The sequence below is a fragment of the Sceloporus undulatus genome, chromosome 1, assembly GCF_019175285.1.
Source record: "Sceloporus undulatus isolate JIND9_A2432 ecotype Alabama chromosome 1, SceUnd_v1.1, whole genome shotgun sequence".
NCBI classification, from domain to species: Eukaryota; Metazoa; Chordata; class Lepidosauria; order Squamata; family Phrynosomatidae; genus Sceloporus; species Sceloporus undulatus.
Window position 1 is genome coordinate 115,268,241 of NC_056522.1, and position 19,645 is coordinate 115,287,885.

The 19,645-nt window shown below is 37.9% G+C and overlaps 1 protein-coding gene across 1 annotated transcript in view; it reads right to left on the reverse strand.

The window, feature by feature from the left end:
- Positions 1 to 19,645, reverse strand: part of GRIK2 (glutamate ionotropic receptor kainate type subunit 2) — a 430,590-nt gene that overhangs the window by 165,605 nt on the left and 245,340 nt on the right. The window contains 2 exon segments of the mRNA XM_042457168.1: positions 5,681 to 5,898; positions 11,900 to 12,018. Coding sequence (XP_042313102.1) covers positions 5,681 to 5,898; positions 11,900 to 12,018 — 337 coding nt within the window.

Here is a 19,645-nt window from a genome sequence, read left to right on the forward strand (position 1 = left end):
AACCAACATGCCTTTTAGTGGTTGGCTATGAGGAATGCAATGAATGAGCCATTCTTTCAGCCAGTGATGCCTCAAGGGATTTACCAATCAACCCTAAAACTAGTATAACTCTCTAGTGCACACAATGAGGCCAGTTAATAAATGCTGAATACACAAAGAAAGGGGAAATTTCTATTTTCTGGTCCCTCCTGCATGCAGCATGAGGAGGGATGTTATCTTTGGCCAATTCAGCATGTATTTCCCTGTTCTACAAAGCCATAACAAACAGTACCTGAATAAATCTCTGCTGTCACAAAAGGGGCTGGGATGGGTGGATTGAAGAAGATTCTAGTTTCCTACAGAGGGAACAGCTAAGTAAGTGTGTCAGGTGGTGCTAGCTGGTGGCTTTCATGTCCCAGAGGCAATGAGTTAACTCTGGGCTTGGAACCAAACTTTAAAGATGGCCTCTTTGGGGTGGTCTGCAACCACCCCTTTACTGGATGGCTCTGCATGCTGCTGCACCAGTCTGACTTCTCTAGAGCACAAAAAGGAAATGGAAAAACCTGTTTGGATGCTGTGCCAGAGATGCATCATTGTGGCATGTGACGTGCAGACCGGTGGGTGCTCCAATGGCATCCTTCTGGCAGCGGTAGGGCTTGGAGTGTGCAGACACTCAGCCCTCACCTCACCCACAGGCCGGCGCTTTTCGTCGGTCTGTACAGGGCCAAAGTATCCAAAGTGTTGGATTCTAGCCCCAAAATAGGTTTAGCACTTTGGATAGCTGTTTTAAAGTATGGACTAAAATTTAGAGTGAATTCACTTTTCCACAAATGTGGGAGCCATGAACTACCAGACATACCCCTAACGGGGATGTTAAGAACCACAAATTAAACCAGGGATGGATTACTTGGATCTATATACCTTTAGTATTTATTTAATAGATTTCTCTGTCTTTCTCTCATAACTGAGAGTCAAAGTAGAGAACAGTAATGATACGAAGAGAAGAAAGCAATTAAAACACAAAACAGCTATAAAGATCAGCTATTAAACCAGGATAAAACAACTGAAAAAAGTTAAACACACAATTAAAAAAAAATGTTAACAACAAATGTACAGCACAATGGTAACAGCTGCTATTCTTAGAGCAGATGCACTGTTTCCTAAAATGTACTGTAGAATTGGAGAAAGTACCTAGTAAATCTAACCCTAGAAAAGCTTCTGAAGAAGTAAACAGACAATACCAGTCAAACTGCTGGAGGTCACTTATCAAATTTTAAAGTCCTATAAATAAGCCATTTCTCAGCCTTTCTGCCTCAAAATTGGCACAGATCAACCCCAAGCTGACCTCTCCTACACTGCCAAATTTCAGATCAATACACTCAAGTCTTTTTCTGTGTATAAGCCATAGAACCTACTGCCCCCAATTTCTAGCTAAAATGGTGGAATGTGATTCTTCCAACCCAGCCTTAACAGAGGTCCATTGCTGGGACCCTATGAAACTGCCTTTATGCCACACAGAGATACTTATTAAGCCTGAATGATGCAGGTTATATGGTCAAGCCACTAGAACAGCAGGATTCTTTTTCTTCCAAGTATATATACTTACCAAATCTCTTTTTCAAAGTTCTCCAGGGGATGAGACTGCATTCAATATTCAGTTGAAACCATAATAAAAATAGTAGCAAATTCTGAAGATGCTGCTTTAGACTTAAAAGAGAATATATATCATGGCTGAAAAATCCACACATTTTTTAAAGACTACACTAGTTATTTGTCTGACCCTATTGGCCCTGTGTTAGAGAGCTATCAATTCAAATGATGAACTTCAAGAATGGGGGCATGTTTTCAGCCCTATTTCATATTGCCAAACTAGATAATTTGATAACTATTAAGTATCTGTGACCTGTTACAGACTGCCAAAATAAAGCTGCTTCGGGTCTCTTTGGAGGTATGCTGTTTAAATGATGCATGCATCCTAAGAATCCGGAAGCTGCACCAAAGCTGCACTCCAGTGCTTAGGAATGGAGTGTGGCTTTGGCGCGACCTCCGGACTCGTAGGACTCATGCATCATTTAAACAGCATACCTCCAAAGAGACCCGAAGCAGCTTTATTTTGGCAGTCTGTAACAGGCCTGTGTTTACCTGTTGACACAGCAGGCTTAAAAGTAGAGAGAGCAGTCATAATGTGCAGGAAGGGTGGGCTCATTCTCTCTGCCCTTGTACAACATAGTCCCAGCAAAAATTGCCTCCTTGACTCTGAAGATCTTAATACAAAAGACTGTTGCTTGTATTGTTACATTTTAAAATTATTTTTTGAAAAAAGACTGCAACATACTACTTTATAGGCTTATTGTTTTAGAATCTATAGTGCAGCTGTTCGTTATTTCTTCAGCTTCAATGAGATAATTCTCTGACCATCACATCACATATTAATAACTGGATAAACTATTGCAGATAGATGTTTGTGGACATTCATTGAAGAGTTGTGTCCAACAGCCTATACTTCCATACAAGGTGCTACAGGCATAATGGCAATATTTATTTGACTCTTTTGGCATCAACAGATGTAGGACACCCAAGGGATTATTAATTACATTTGCAAAATTTTTTGGAAACATACAACTCCAAAGCTTGGTGAATGAACTGGTAGCTCACCGAGAAAAGTCGCCCATCCTTTAGTTACCAAATGCCAGGATAATCACAGGTACAGGTTGAGTATCCCTTATCCCAAATGCTTGAGACCAGAAGCTCATGAAAAAGTTTTGGATTTTGGATCATTTTGGATTTTTAGATAAGGGAGCCTCAACCTGTAACACAAAGAAATACAAGTATAAATAGTATAAATACTTCCATACTTCTCCATAGAACTGTCAAATAAGATCTATTTACACATTTTCTCCTCTATGTTGTTCATTTGTCAAATCAAAATTGCAAATCCTCTCAGGTCTCACCCACCCATGTTAACATCACCACTTTTGTATGTGTTACTTTTTCTTGCACACCAAACATACAAGACGGGAAGCAAGAAAATAGTGATTGGATATGTATTCTACAGGTGAACCTGGCACACTGAAGGAGCACAAGAAAATGACTGATGGGCTGTAAGACATGGCAAATAAATGAAATGGTAATAAAGGCAATGCCTTTAAGCAACGCGAAAGACAAATGTGTAGGGATGTGGGAATCTATCAGTTTCATTCTTCCTGAGCTTCTCAATTTCTGATCCACATTAGTTCTGTAGCGGCTCTGAAACCAAGAATCGGGTTGCAACCTCCGGTCCTGGACGGGGCCACACTCTCCGTCAAGGACTATGTTCACAGTCTGGGGGTGCTCCTTGATTCGTCACTCCTGATGTCGAATCAGGTAAATGCGACAGTCAAGAGCGCTTGTTATCAGCTTCAGCTGATATGCCAGCGGTGCCCTTTTCTGGAAGTAAGGCATCTTGAGACTGTTGTCCACGTGCTGGTAACCTCACGTCTAGATTTCTGTAATGCGCTCTACATGGGGCTAGACCCTCGTACTTGGTCTGGAAACTGCAATTAGTACAGATTATGGCAGCCAGAGTAATTTCCGGAACATCTAGGAGAGACCATATTACTCCGGTTCTAAAGTCCCTCCACTGGCTGCCTACTAGTTTCTGGGCCCAGTACAAGGTGTTGGTTATTACCTTTAAAGCCGTAAATGGGTCCAAACTATCTTTGGGACCGTCTTCTCTCCTATAATCCTCCCCACACACTCTGGTCCTCTGGGAGAGGCCTACTTCAGCCACAAACATCTAGGCTTTCGGCTACCTCCCAGAGGGCATTTTCCATCGTTGCCCCCCGACTGTGGAACAGCCTGCCGGATGAGATCCGTCTGCTTACATCCTTAGACAGCTTTAAAAAGGCTGTTAAGATGAATCTCTTCTGGCAGGCATTTCCAGAATAGAGAACCCGGCCTCAGGAAATTCCTATAAATAGATACCACCGCACCCATTGATTATTGTCATGTTGTTTGACCCTTGGGTCAGTTTTAACTTGTATGGTTTTAATTCTTTATTAGATTTAATACCTTTCTAAGTGGGGGAGGGTACTAGGGATTTGATATGTTTTGCATTTTTAACTTGTTAGCCGCCCCGATTGTTCTCAGAGGGACGGGATACAAATAAATATTATTTATTATTATTATTATTATTATCACATCAAATTGTAAAGCTTCTCATTGATACTCACTACATGGAAATGTGTACATATTTTGGTGGGCCTTTTTGTATGCATCTTCTCTAATGTACACATTATTCTGTGTATTTCTGTATTGACTAAAATGTACCTGTGAGTAGTTTTCACTGTCCACATTTGTGAAATATATGCATAGTTTTTGAGCATATCTTTTTCCTGGATTATATAGCATGAGTCTCACAAATGCATGGATTTTTGAGATAAGATGCATTCCACTGTCAGTTTCCAGAAGTATGAAATGGTCATTTTCATTCAGAAAAGGGAATCCAAGAGTGTATTTTTCTCAATCAAAGTGGTAGAAGAGTGTCAGTTCAATAAATATACTGAATGTGGTTGCCAGTTTTGGGTCTTAGATATTTCTCTTATAAGTGACATCCTTTTAAAACAACAAACCATGTGTATTATGGTGTGTTGAGTATGCTCTCTGTTGCAAAGGGCAGGTGATTATGATTTATAGTCTAAAAAAATGGCTGGCTGTGATAAAAGAAAATGAAAATCCAGGAAAAAGCTGAGTGAAGTCAAAGGCTTTCATGGCCAGCATCCATAGTTTTTTGTGGGTTTTTTCAGGCTATGTGGCCATGTTCTATAAGAGTATATAGAACATGGCCACATAGCTCAAAAACCCCACAAAAACAGTTAGGTGACTTTATTTTACAATACAGAACTAAGTCAATTCTCAACATATAGTAACCTAGGAAGTTGAATCCATGCAGTCAGCTAGTAACATGGTCACATTTTTAGATGCAGTGGAAATGGGAGAAAGTAATAATAAAACTCGCCTCCTAGATATTTTCAATGTTACTATTGTTAAACATCACTGGAATGTATATTTCAGCAAGGAAGTAGATTTAATTTCTACTTGAATATATTAGAAACAGAAGAAATCCAAAGATGAAACTGAATACCCAGTTAGTCCCAGTACTTTATCAGCTTTTTAGGAAGAAGTCTATTGTTCCTTCAGTTTCTTAGATACAGATCTGAACAGGTTTATTCTATTGAAACATGAATTCCATTTCCATATAAAAATGCCATTTGGAGTACAAGACAGAATGTAATTCAGACAAGTACAGACACAAGAAAATATCCTCTGTTCTTCTGATTATTGAGTGTCAACAAAGAAGGGCAACCTGACTTATTTTTTACTCCAAAGTAAATGAAAATAATTTCTGGTAAAGTGGACATAGCTGGGCAGATTTATAAAACAACCCTTTTCATGTTTATTTAAATGTAAGCCCTACATATTAACTGGGCATACCTCCTAGGAAGTATATTTCAGGCTTGTTTTAGAGTGATACTTTATATTAAGCAAGCTGCCTTCAAAAGTAATGTTGGTCGCTTTCCAGTTATTTTTAATGCATAATTAGGAAATCGTACTTTTGCAAATGTATTGAAAATGTGACATTGGTTTCCCAGCCTGTTAAACAGCTGCAAAGCTATAGCAAGTGATTCCCCACCCCACCTCTAATTGACGAGAAAAGGCTTACCTTAAAAAATGTCATGGTTGCTCCATCTTCAACTGTTCCATATTCTATTTTTGTCTGTTTTGCTAAATCATCTGCCGAATCAATGGGGGATTCCATGCGCTCCACTGTCAGAAAGGCGGCTAGATTAGCAGTGTACGAGGAAATGATGATAAGTGTGAAAAACCACCAAATGCCTCCCACTATCCTGGTGGAGAGGGCTTTAGGCATGAGTTCGGAACCTAATGAAAATCAGGGGGAAAAGATGAATCCAGTGCAAAATAAACATATCTAATTGTTAGACTTCATTTATTTTTGTCACAGGAGATGTGAATGGAATCACTCAGCAAAATAAGTAAAGACATAAATGAAGTTACAAGCTGATAGAATGCTTATATAGATACATGATTGAAGTGAAAAATAAAAACAAATGATAAAGGATTTTTAATAAAGGAAATAACTAATTTGTGGGACTCAAAATATAGCAATGGGAGATCAAATCCATGTTTGGCTTTGATTCCAGTGTAAAGCCAGATGTTTTCAAATGATTTTTTTTTTCAAAAATAAAGTGGCAAAATAAAACAAAATGAGAAACAGAAAACATTTGAGCTATTAATGAGAAGCTTTATACTAAAAACAAGCAGCAATCCTTAGCTTTCCAGCTAAAACTTGCAACAACATTTCAAGGCATTTATGAACTGTTATTTCAACAGCTCATAACATGTGTTTACTTCAATAACATATAAACTCTTTGCCCCAAATGTTGGTAACAAAATAATGTATCCGGAAACCAGGAAGCTTGTATCAGGAAACCGCAGATACAAGGACAGAAATAAGAAACCTACAATGTGATATATCTACATATATATATATATATATATATATATATATATATATGAGAGAAAAGTTACTTTTTGGATGACAACTTCCAGAATCCACAGCCAGCATGCCCACTGATCATGCAGTTTGGGGAATTCTGGTATTGTCATACCCAAAAATACCTTTTGTGGGCCTGCAGTGGAACTATATGTAGCAAGCCAATGATAATATGAAACATCTCCCATCTCTATAATTAGAGGTATAATTTAAACAGAAGTGGCCACGCATGGTCTTTATTTGAACAGTAATGAAAATATTACTCTTATGCTTAAACTAGACCAAGACAGACTACAAATGTATTGCTGGAGTTGCCTGTGCATGGCTTAAAACTGGAGGGAGCTTTAGACATAAACACTGCTAATGTACATCATTATTAATGCTGATTTAGAGCCTAATGATACTAGTGGTAGCATATAATCTCCCTTTGTGCTTCTTTCTCAAAAGCAATAACAAATCTCTTAACTTGAAAAAAATACAAATGTGGACATGCATGAGATTCTTAAAAATGGAAAATTGAACAATTTAATCAACTAATAGCAGAAAGGCAATTATATACATTTTTCCAAAATGAGCAAGAGAAATGTTGCAAGCATATTTATGCCACAAGGTGTTTTTAAAAAAAACATCTATTTACAGTAGCATTATGATAAAGTATTGGAGACTTTAGTCAATTAGCCAGGGATTTCCCCCTCTTTTTAATTTTACTTGGGTAAAATGGAATGAAGGCAAGATGGACTATTTTATTCCTGATTAAGTATGCAGTTTATATTGTATTCATTAAGGAACTGGTCCAGCAAGGTAACACATCTTCCAGTGAATGTAGCTTATGCCAAACTCAACATCAATTACAGAACAGAAAACTGAAAACTAAAGAAAGAAAAGAACAGAAAGAAAAAGAAGTGGTATCATAACTGGACTATCCGATCCAAAACAGCCCATCTTACCCTGCAGTTCATCTTACCCTGGCTGTTTCAAACAAAAAAAGCTGACAGACTTGGACATGACAGCCAACTCCAGCGCCAGACTTTGCCTAGAATTCTGCAAGGAAAAAAGTAGAAAAGTACCTTTCTGATGTAGTCGCTCCTAGGCCCTGTCAGTCAGACACTTAAGACAATATAAACACTAACACTGCCAAAAAAGCCCAACAACCTTTACTGTTTTCTTTAAAATCAACACTTAAGAAGGTCAAACAAGACTTGGAAGAAAAGAACAGTAGAAATGTTTGCCAAAGTTGTCCCAATTACCACAAGTTCATAGCTTACCCAAGGATTTAAAGAGTGTGTGCCACCAAAGCCTGTAAAACAGAGCCTGGTTAGGGGCTGACTGTCATGTACCCAAGGTAACGTCATGTCCAGCACTATATCCCACAATTTCCTGGGAGCAAAGGGACCCAGGCAAGAAATGTATGAGTTTCCTCTATCATGTAGCCTCCAGCATTCAAGGAAATGTGTTAAGGGAGATTATGGTAATGATGGCCTATTAATGTGGATCAGTAATTATTATACTGTGCATGTGTGTGCCTGTTTTTGTGTTTTAAGTATAATTATTTTCTGAACTTCCCCAACATTAAGTCCTTCAAGGTATTTGGTTCTTTCATTATCAGTTCAACATGCTATATCATTGATTCTTAAGGAATTAATTCCCCCCCCAAAAAAAAATATCCAGATTTAGGCCAGGTGATTAAAAAAATCAATAAAATTGAAGCATCTGAACATGTTTTAAATTTTAACTTATGTTTGGTAGGATGGAAAGAACATTCATGTGTACCCAAGAGAACATGAGGGAGGGCTTCTGATTTTCAGAAAGGACCCTGTACCTCAATGTCCCATGGGTAACCATGTTGTGGACAGGCTTCTTCCTTCATGTGCCATATCATATCCTAATTTCACATGGGAAACATGTTTCAATACTATGGAGATACACCATAGGTTCTGCCATTTTATTCCAAAATCCTATTAAGGCAGTGTTTCTCAAACAGTGAGGTGGAACATACAGAGAAATGCAAGAATTGCTCAAGGGGGGACAGAAGACTTAGAGGCTCTGATCCCTCCTCCTCCTCTTCCCAAACGTTTTACGTGTAAAATTTACACATGCATTGCTTTAAATATTGAATTTGCTTAATCAAAACTGTTTTAATTTGAATGATGTTATTTTCTTATAAAATTTTAAAATATGAGTATGTGTGAATGTGTGAATGTAAATATGCATACTAAATAAACAAAATATTTTAATTCCGTTCCAGTGGGTGGCACACAATGTCCACATGTAGATGTAAAGTTTGAGTTTGTTGTTGTTATGTTAACACTATATAGTCTATCTGGTTTAGCAATCTGTTTGGTAGTTACCAAGGCAACAAGCTGATTATTGATTCCACTGGGTGTCCACCCACTGCTTGATGCTTTCTGAATAGGGTGCCAATATATTTGCCATTGGAAATTAAAGAATTGTAAGAAAGCACTTTGAAAACAACATAGGGCACTCATATGGCCAAAGACAGGCACTTTTGAGTGATTATTTGAATGAACAAATTATGGATATAAAACATATAGCATGGTTAGTCTGTAGAATGAGTATGTAGAGAGATCTTGTATCATCTTTGAGACATTCCTCAGGGAGACTTTCCTCAAAGAGCTCTTCTTTTAGCACTATTGAGACTTTCCACTTATGACATTCCTCAGTGCCTAATGCATCTGTGGAAATAGATTTTGGTCTATGACAGCTCATGCTGCCAACGTCTTTCTTTCAGTTAATGTCAAAGGTATAAAAAGATCTTTCCACATACAAATTAAGGTTATGTTTAGCTCTATGCCGCTTAAACAAAAGGGACCTTAAAAGCATTGGATCATGGTCATTATTTATAACAGTTATTTTGAATATCTAAATAGCAATGACTTTAAAGACACTAAGGTCCAAAACTCACGGGCCAAAAGAAGCGGCATCCGGCTGCTTTGGGGGTGTGTCATTTACATGACACACACCCCCAAAGCAGCTGGAAGCCACTCTGACACTGCAAAATGGAGACCGAATCCACTGCAAAAAGGAGTTGGTTTAAACCAACTCCTGGTCGGCATAGCCTAGGACCACAGGCACTAGCCCACTTTGGGAGCAGGCTATGCGGTCGCCATGGTCCCGGCCCAATCATGGTTCAGTTGCAGCCAGAGGCTGCTCCTTCCTGGCCATCTGCTTCACCCCTAAGATTCAAAGAAGTTCAAAGGTTACTCTAATGATATACTAAAGTTGTTCCTTCTCTGGATGTCAATATGCTCAAATTTTTGTGATTTCCCTTCTGTCAAGAGTATTAATTGCTCTTCTAAAAAGAAATGCTGTTCTTTTAAAAAAAAAATCCCCAAAGTATACCCAAATATACATGTTCAGCTTCTGCTCTGTTTATTATTATTATTGCAATTTTATTTAGTTTCTGAAGCATTTTCACATTTGGAAATTATTCCATATATGGTTGTTTTGCACAGAAGACAACATTTCCTACACATGAAATCATATCTATGTAGAAATAATATTTTCTGCACAGAAAATGTTGATTGGCATCCTACAATGTAGTTACAAATCTGTAACTTTTTTTCTTTCTTTTTTTTCCCTGTAACTGTAACTTATGATTTATTGCATGGGACTTGGGGAACACGACCCGAGTGGAATGGGAGTGAAAAGAGAGCAGAATGGGGGGGAAACACATATTATCGCACGGAAGAATGGCACCAATGCTGCCAGAAGTCCCCAATCCTTTCCCCATCCGCCTCACAGCAGCCGATTTTCAAGAACGATTCTGAACAGTTCTTGAAAATTGGCTGCCGTGGGATGGATGGGGAACAGATTGGGGACTTCTGGCAGCATTGGTCATGTTCTCCCATGCAATAATATGCATTCCCCCCCCTTCTCGCTCACTTCCATTCTGCTCTGGACATGTTCCCCGTGTGATAAACTCCTCTTATAGTTGCATAACTGCTCTGTATTCAACTATGCTACATATTCACAATTATGGCATTTTTGTCATTATTATAAATGGGACCCATAATCCACCTAAAACTCCATTCCAAGTTGCAGATGCCTCTGGTATGGTAAAGTGGGTTGCTTTGGGATGATATGGCAGCCTCGTCCTGCCCTGAGATATTCTACAACAAGAGAAATTAGGCTAGCTGTGTTATCAAGAAGTTCCCCATTCAACCATGCCACAGACCTCTGCCATTCATAGTAGCTCCTGGATTTTAAGCTGAGTTTTGAAGGACTGATTCCTTCTGTAGTTCATAGCTACATTTATGACTCAGGTTCTGAGTGACTGTTTTCTGTACAAACCAATCATGTGTAAATTTGGTGCAAAATAAATCCCAGACAGAGAAGATTCTCATCAGTCCAAGATTCTTCTTGTCAGGATTTCTCAAAATTCAAAAAGCATGTTTTTCAAGATTTTTTTTAAAAATATTTTCTAATATTCTTTCCATCTTTCTAAGATGGAACCATTTGCAAAACTAGGCTTGCTTCCTTGGAAGTAAGTTGCCTTAATTTTTTAGGGCTAGCATTTGAGTAGATATGCATAGAATTGCACCCAAAGGCAAGAGCAACCCCCCCCCCCCAAAAAAAACAACCCTATTTACCACATACTGCACTGCTTAAGGTTGATGCTTATATTGACCATCTTGGAAAACAAAATAGGTGATATGAGCATAATAGATGAAAGAGGTGTGCTCTGTATGCCTTAAAGAACTCCCCTTTTATTATTGATTGCAGTGTAATTAGCATACCTATACTTTGATCAACTGAAAAAAAAATAATTCTGTAATTAACAACTCTTTTTTTGCATGCACTGTGCAGCATGCACTTCTTCAGCAGTAGTTGTCCTGCAGATGGTGACTGAGTAATCCTAATTTTAAGAAACTCAGAGACAACTTGCAACAATTATTGTAAACTGGGATGGCATTTATTAACCATGCAATAAATGACATTTTTATTCCAGTACAACTATAAAAGATGGAGGTCTACATCACTAGTAGACAAGAACAGAGAAAGGGGGTAGTCATGCTTTCAGTTCTTGCTTCACAGAGATGTTACTGTCTGGAAATGCAATCTATTACACTAATGGACTGAGGTGGCATGTACCTATATTTGGGATTCAGGTAGAGCTCTTTAGGAATGTTGATGTTTGGAATTATATTGCTTTCCTAGGTACTCTTTTGGGAAAGTGAGATTCAAGAATGCCTAGATGTATTAATGTTAAAAGAAAAGGCTGGTTTATGGTTACATGCACAGAGGCACCCATGCAAGCAGTCTGTGCCACAGAAAGAGAGAGAACTGTTACCCCCAGCAAAAAGTGGGACATGGCGCCCAAGAGAAAGAGCAGGCTGAATCGTATACCTTGCTGCATGAGAGCTCCAACTCCAAACCAGAAACTATTTAGCAAGGTAAAATTGTTTTCCACCACGTCTGAGTCGGGGTTGCAAGGGTGTGGATTATACCACTCATAGGGACTAAACCTGTGGTAATTGACAGGAAAAAAAAGAACATATTTAACAAGCAGTGAGCAGAAAGGCTGTCCAGAAAATTTGCTGCAAAAGAAACAGAAAGAAGGAGAAAAGGTTAAATAGAAAACAGAGAAAGAAAGTGTTCACAGTTCAACTGCATTATTTACATAGCAGGGAGCATTACAAGAAAAAAAATACCAGTAATGAAGACCTTGGCTTTCATTAATGAATTCACATAATAAATATAGTCAGAAATTATATGGTGCCAGCGAGCGCAGGCAAAAATTCAAAGTAAGGGATTCAATGTCACTCAGATCCCTCAATAAATATAACATCATGTGTCTCCTAGGCAAGTTGATACACACATAAAGAAAGGATGGCTATTAAAATAGGATAATTAACAAGAAAGTAATTACAGTTTAAAATTAATTAACACTTTCCACAATGGCTTTTAGATCATGATCATGGAAGGAAAACTGTTAAAAGATAAATGTGTTAATACAGTTGCATGAGTCTATAAAAAGCAGCTAGAAGTCTAGTAGAACTGTATAGTAAAGTGAACCTTACATGTATGCAAGGGTTCAACTACTACACTGGTAAAGCTTCACCTAAATAAACTGAAATCACTCAGTGCTCTGTGGGATTATATTTAGGCTGGACATAACAATAAATTCAAGTAGAGTCTTAGCATCTTTCTGTCTCCATTGCATTCCTGGTTCCAGAAAACTCTTGGCTGATTAATGAACAATTTTTAGTTTACGTGCATTTTCAACACATAATTTATTATATAGACCAATACATGATCTTTTTAAAGAAATTGTATCTTTTTCAGAGATAAAAAGCTATGAACAAATAATTATTACCAGTGTCATCTGAAATCTTAAAAGATATAATTTTTTTTATTCTTGAATTTTACATTGACACATAAGGTGTGATATTTGCATCACTGATGGCTTCCCATCTGAAATCTTAGGCTGCCTCCAGACTGGAGAAATAATCCAGTTTGACACGACTTTAATTCCATGGCTCAATGCTATGGAAATCTGAATATTGTAGTTCTGTGAGATATTTAGCCTTCTCTGTCAGAGAGCTTCAGTGCCACAACAAACTACAGTGCCCAGAATTCCATAGCATTGAGCCATGGCAGTTGAAGTGCTGTCAAACTGAATTATTTCTTTAGTGAAGATGCAGCCCGAGTCAAATTATAGCTAAAACATGCAAACATGTCTACTTATTTTTATTTATTGTTGCCTTTGTATCGAAACACACTTAAAAGCAACTTCCTCTGACATAAAAATGGGAATTTCAAATTTTCCCATTTCAGATTTTGATATAAAGGTGCTTCTATGTACTGTTCATTTGCACTATAATTTGATATTTTGAAACATAGCCACGTCATTATTTGTGCTTTTGAATAATGAAGCAAATAAACAAACAGACAGACAGACAGACATATACACACAAACCCTCTACCCCAAGGCACACAGTTGGATGTTAGGAGATTAGCTTTCTTTGAAATAAAGTCTTTCAAAACACAAACCATTTGAGAATATCATGCTTAAATACCCATAGCTGAGTTTGTGGAGGGGGGGAACCAATACAGTATACAATGTACTGTGACCATCACAATAGTTAAAAACTCATGGGAATTTAAGTGCTAAACTCATGATAATATATTTTTATAATTTCTCAAATCTTTAAAGCCACTCTGTTACAAACCCAAATTGGAATATGCACCCATTATTAATGTATTAAGGGGAAAAATCTATCATGTAATTAAAGCCATCTGAATAATGTTTCTGTCACTTCAGAGAATGCAATTTTCTTTCCAATAATCTTTTCAACACATTAAAATTCAGAAGATCAAACAATCCATTTTTATCCTCTTAATACAATGATAGAACACCTCCTGTCTTGAAAGCCTGTGCTTGAAAAACAAAGAAATGTTTCATTTGCTTCTCAAAAGTGAAACTGACATGCTGTTCAGAAAAGGTTGATTGGATTATAATTAAACATTCTGACCTTATTTCTCACTCAACCTTCCAAGAAATCTAGACTTGTTTTATGTCTTTTATTGTGTACAGTTATAACAAAAATCTTTTAAAATTCATTTTGTGTTTGATTCATCTATACCTGGCACGTTTAAATTTCAATATATGCATAGTATTGTCATCTCAATTTCTAAGATACATTATTGTACACTTTGCCCAGTTCCTCCCTTATGTTTTATCTTATTTTGTATAAAAGATAAGCCCTAGAATTTTTGAAGTACTTCAATATCAAAGGAAGCCATTTTCTATATTTTACAACCTTCGCATATACTGAAGAGCTATTAAGATATAGGTAAATGATAAATCACTTTGTTATACAATTTGATCAATTGATTACATTTCAGTGGTAATAATATATATCTTCCTTTTTAAGAAATATTGCTGAAATATACATGAATAAGGAGGTTTAGGTATACAACAATCTATCATATATCCCAATACTTCATTATATAATCTAAAACTTTGGAACCCCAAACTTAAAATATTTTTCATGAGAAGAGATGTCAAGTATTCCAGGGAAAAACATTATAGAATTCTCTGGAGATCCTTGTGAAATATCACAATACAATGGATTCTCTCCATCCATGTGGGTTCAGCTCAGGGAGGGGGGGGGCACAGATGGGGTAAAACACAAACAGATGAGCCCCATATTATTCAATGGCTGGTGATGTGCACATATCCACATCAGTTTATCCACAAACACGCACCACCACTGAATAAATATGGGCTATGGCAAGCATGGATGCTTCAATTTTTGGATAGCTAGACCCCCAGTATAACTATAATAGTTCCAAAGAGCTGGTATGTTGAAAGTAAAGGTTTGTGCCTAGGCTGACAGTGCCACCTTTTCAAATGCAAGAAACATTTTGGAGAACCATCAAAGATATGAAGATTGTCTGAAGCCAGGTAAAACTGAAACCCATGTTCATATTTTATGAAAATGGGAATGGAAATCAGGGCTAAGAGGTCTTTCCTTAACATTTCCTTTTTTCTTGTACATTGTCTTAACACAAAAATTCAGGCTTGCTTTAAATCAGAAGAGAAACTCTGGCTTAATGTTGCTTAATAAACAAAGGAATTAATTAGGAATTTGTGCTCAACTCTGCTTTGGAGTTTGGATCCCAGTTGATTTAAAAAGTAACAAAGGCCCATTCCACACGGGCAGAAAGTACATGCATGCCACATACTAGGGTTAGAAAGGGGCATCCTTTCCAGACACCCCTAACCCTAGTATGCACTGAGTGCGTACAAAATGGTGGCACTCATTCTACATGGGTGCTGCCATTTTGACATCGTAGACGCTTAGCGTCCACACATCATGAGGCAGAAATGATGCAGTGAGTGCACCATTGGCGCCTTGCAGCATCATTTCTGTGCCACAAAAAGAACCCACTTTTTGCGGGTTCTTTTTGCTGTGTCCGGGAATCACATGGTTTGTCCGCTGTGGTTCCCTGACGCAGCAACCACTGGCGCCGGCAGAGTTCCCTTTTTGGGTGCTCTGTAAAGTGCCATAGATTGACCCAACAGTCATCTAAATACACCCAACTACAGAATCCAAAACTACACTAAACATGCTATATTGGTCCCTTGATATCCACTGGGGGTTGGTTCCAGAATCCCCCATGGATACCAAAATCTGTTGAGGCTCAAGTCCCATTAAATATGATGGTATAGTAAAATGATGTCACTTATATAAAATGGCAAAACCAAGGCTTGTTTTTTGAATGCTTTTTAGTGAATATTTTCAAACTGTGGTTGGTTGAATCCATAGGTGCAGAAACCATGGATATGGAGAGCCAGCTATATTTGGCTAAGGACTGGCTGTATTTGGCTAAGGCAGGAGTTCTAAATTTCTAATATGAAATATGGGGTTAAATGCTGGCTGGGTGGGACAAGTATGAGACATGCAAACCTGAAAAGCAACTGTGACTATGAATTTCATTCAAATTCACATGTGCAAAGTACTAAATGTCTGAAAGTGCAAATGCTTGTCCTGAGTATTTTTTATATATAAGATGGGATGCAGTATGGCTTTGCAAAGGAATAAACATGGGTGTTCAGGTTGCTCATGGATACTTTTCAAATCTTTCCGAGCTGATGCTTATAAATCATAATTACTATACTCAATCAGTATAATATGACTATGTACATGGCAACTGTAGTTATATAAGAATTAGCTTCAGAATTGTGATCTACGGCTGAATCCACACTGCAGAAATAATCCAGTTTGACACAGTTATTGCTCAATGCTACTGAATTCTGGGAATTGTAGTTATTTGAAACATTTAGCTTTTTCTGGCCTGTTACAGACTGCCAAAATAAAGCTGCTTCGGGTCTCTTTGGAGGTATGCTGTTTAAATGATGCATGCATCCCAAGAATCCAGAAGCTGCACCAAAGCTGCCATCCAGTGCTTAGGAATGGAGTGTGGCTTTGGCGCAACCTCCGGACTCTTAGGATCCATGCATCATTTAAATAGCATACCTCCAAAGAGACCCAAAGCAGCTTTATTTTGGCAGTCTGTAACAGGCCTCTGTCAGAGAATTCTGGTGCCACAACAAACTACAAATCCCAGAATTCAAATTGGATTATTTCTGCAGAGCAGATGCAGACTAAATCCAGTAGACTACTCCCAACCAGAATCAATGGATCGTACATAAGGTTTGACTTACTAAGGGCCCGAACAGACAGGCCAAAATAAAGCTGCTTTGAGTCACTTTGGAGGTATGCTGTTTAAATGACACACACATCTTAAGAGGTGAGAAGCTGCACCAATGCTGCACTCCAGTCTTTAAGACTGGAGCGTGGCTTTGGCACAGCTTCTGGCTTCTTAGGATGCATGCATCATTTAAACAGCACACTTCCAAAGTGGCCCAAAGCAGTTTTATTTCACTCTGTCTGTCAAGGCCCTTAATTCCTATTGATTTAATAGGTTTACTTTTGTTGGAGCTAAGAGTGGGATTTAGGCCTTTCCTATTGGAATATCTACTAGATATTTCACAAGATAACATCTGCTTTACAAAAAAAAATTGGGCTAGAGCAGGGGCGTCGCAACTGCATGCTGGATGCCCTGACTCCTCTCCAATGCTGGCATCATGCTGTCCACCCACATGCACACAAAGCAGGCAGTGCCACGCCCCTTCTTTGGTGCAGCATTTAGACGTGCTATGCCAAAGAATTGGCAAAAAGCCACCGCGACTGCGGCAAGGCCAACTTTTCACTGCTTTAAGAGTAGCATTTTTCCAGCCCTTTTGGGGCCAACAAAGAGCTCGATCAGGTCCATGGTGTGTGGTTGCTGCAGCACCGATCCAGTGCTGAAAGGGGTGGTGGGATGCCACTCCTTTGTGACTGTCTGTACAGCCCCTGAATCTGCAACTAATTCTATTCCACCTAATCTGAGAGACTGTATATTCTGAGCAGATATGTACTGCAAGCTACCATATAAAACATACTCTTAAATATATTTTAAAATGGCCAAGAGTCTGATTCTGTAAAGAACAACTACAATGATAGGACCACAAGACAAGGAAGAATTATGCTGACACTCCCAAACTGAAGTTTACTGTGGCACAACCCCATCTTTTGGATCAATTGAGGGCTTTATAGCAAATCACAGAAAATACTGAAGGTAACACTCTATTATCCTTTCCTGGAAAGGATAAAACTGATTTTGGTTAAACATTGAGTTGTTTCTTATCAAGTTTTTTCAAAGGAAAGATGGGAGTGAAATCAAGAAAGAAGAAAATCAGTTTCTTTTTTAGGGAGCTGAATGCTCACTTGATGAAAAAAGCTGGATGGGAAGATTTTGATAAATCAGTACTTGCACTTAGAAACTGCTAGAGTACTTAACTGGAAATTTACTGCAGGAAGAAGGTGCTTGCAATAGAATAAGCATATCTGAAAGTCTGCAGAAAAGAGACACTCTGAAACACTCCAAAGAAACATGCCATTCATAAATCTTGTGAGTGTTAGAGTTTGTTTTATACATGGTGCTGTAGATAACTGGTACTTTTTCTACTGGTACTGTAGATAACAGGTGTGTTAATACAATGGTAGTGAATCCAAAGAAAAAATCTGAAGGCTGATCACATGCTGCTGCCAAGAGTGAATGTTTTTCATGACTATGCTTTTACTGTATGGTAAAAGTTTTGTAAATTATCATATAGCTAAAGGAAAGCTTGGGCAGCAGCCTTGACTAAGGGATTCTGGTAGCTACATTCTAAATGACTTCTGAGCCAGTTAAGAAAATTAGATTCTATGGGAGAATTGGCTTGTATGCCAACAAGGAATGTAAAACGTGACTTATCTATTCTCATAAGAAACTTCTAAATCTTTCTACTCACCACTAAAATAATAAGATTTTCTTTTCTGTCTTCATGGTAACAGACCATTTATACTTGTGAGAATGTTCTTAATGCCACAAACATTTTTTTAAAAGTATAAGGATTTGATGTCTTTTTGTTTATGTCTTTTGGATCAATAAACCAGCCCTTCTCACTTGCTGTGCATATGCATGTTTTTACACATGTTCACCCTTTACTTCTCAAAGTTAAAAGTATTTAGTTTCATGAAGACATATTGTGCAAATTGTGAAAACTTCAATGAAAAGTAAAGAGCTTCTCATCTTCCAGTCCCTCAAGAAATGATAAATCTGGGGAGGAGAAAGTTGATTTTTCAACATTGTGTCAATTCATGCAAGCACTGTATCACATTAAGAATGTAATTTTTCTACTAATCTAACTCAGTGTCTGGTTATTTCCTAATTAAGATGGGAAGGGACAAGAGAGAGGGAAATCTGTTCTTCTGTGGGAAAGGAGAAGTAGAAGGAATGGAAGTAAAGATGGCTCTCACTTCTTGTTCGCTGGTAGGAACAGCTGCTGATGTGCTTTTAGAAGGACTGCACCACCTGGCTTTCCATATGCCAAAGTTCTTTGTCTTCCTGACTTGGTGATGCAGATAAATTTAATGAATATGATTTTACCATTCATCTGCTTTGCACATTGGCAAGGGAAGCATTGTAATATTTTGTTCTCCCATGGGCAAATACCAAAAATCAATGGTTTCTCCAATGGTTACCTGTATATCATTGGTCAATGGTAATCTGAAATTATTGCTACTGTTTTGATATTCTTCAATATGATGTTTGATATGTGATAAATAAGAATAAAATTACTCAACTAAAAATAACTTTGTTGCACTATTCAGATATTTAAGGTTTCACACATCTACCCACAACTTCAATATGCTTCGGTCTATGTCTTATAAACTATGCACAGTGTCAATGCATGCATCATGCAAAGCACATGCAAGGTTCACTAGCTGGCACAGAATACATTTTCAAAATCTTTGTGAAAATATTTTTCTTATAATTAAATCATTGCTAACAGATGTATGCAAACATTTGAAAATATCTGAAATACAGTATGTTTGTAGAGCCATGCCATATACAGTATAATATCGATACTAACAGCTCTAGTTATGCCACCTAAATGTGGTGGACTCACATTCCAAATCAGTAAAGTCTCTGCCTCTGTGGATTCCTCAGGATGTTATTCAGAACCCAGAGGTTTCCAGAGTCTTACTCCCCTCT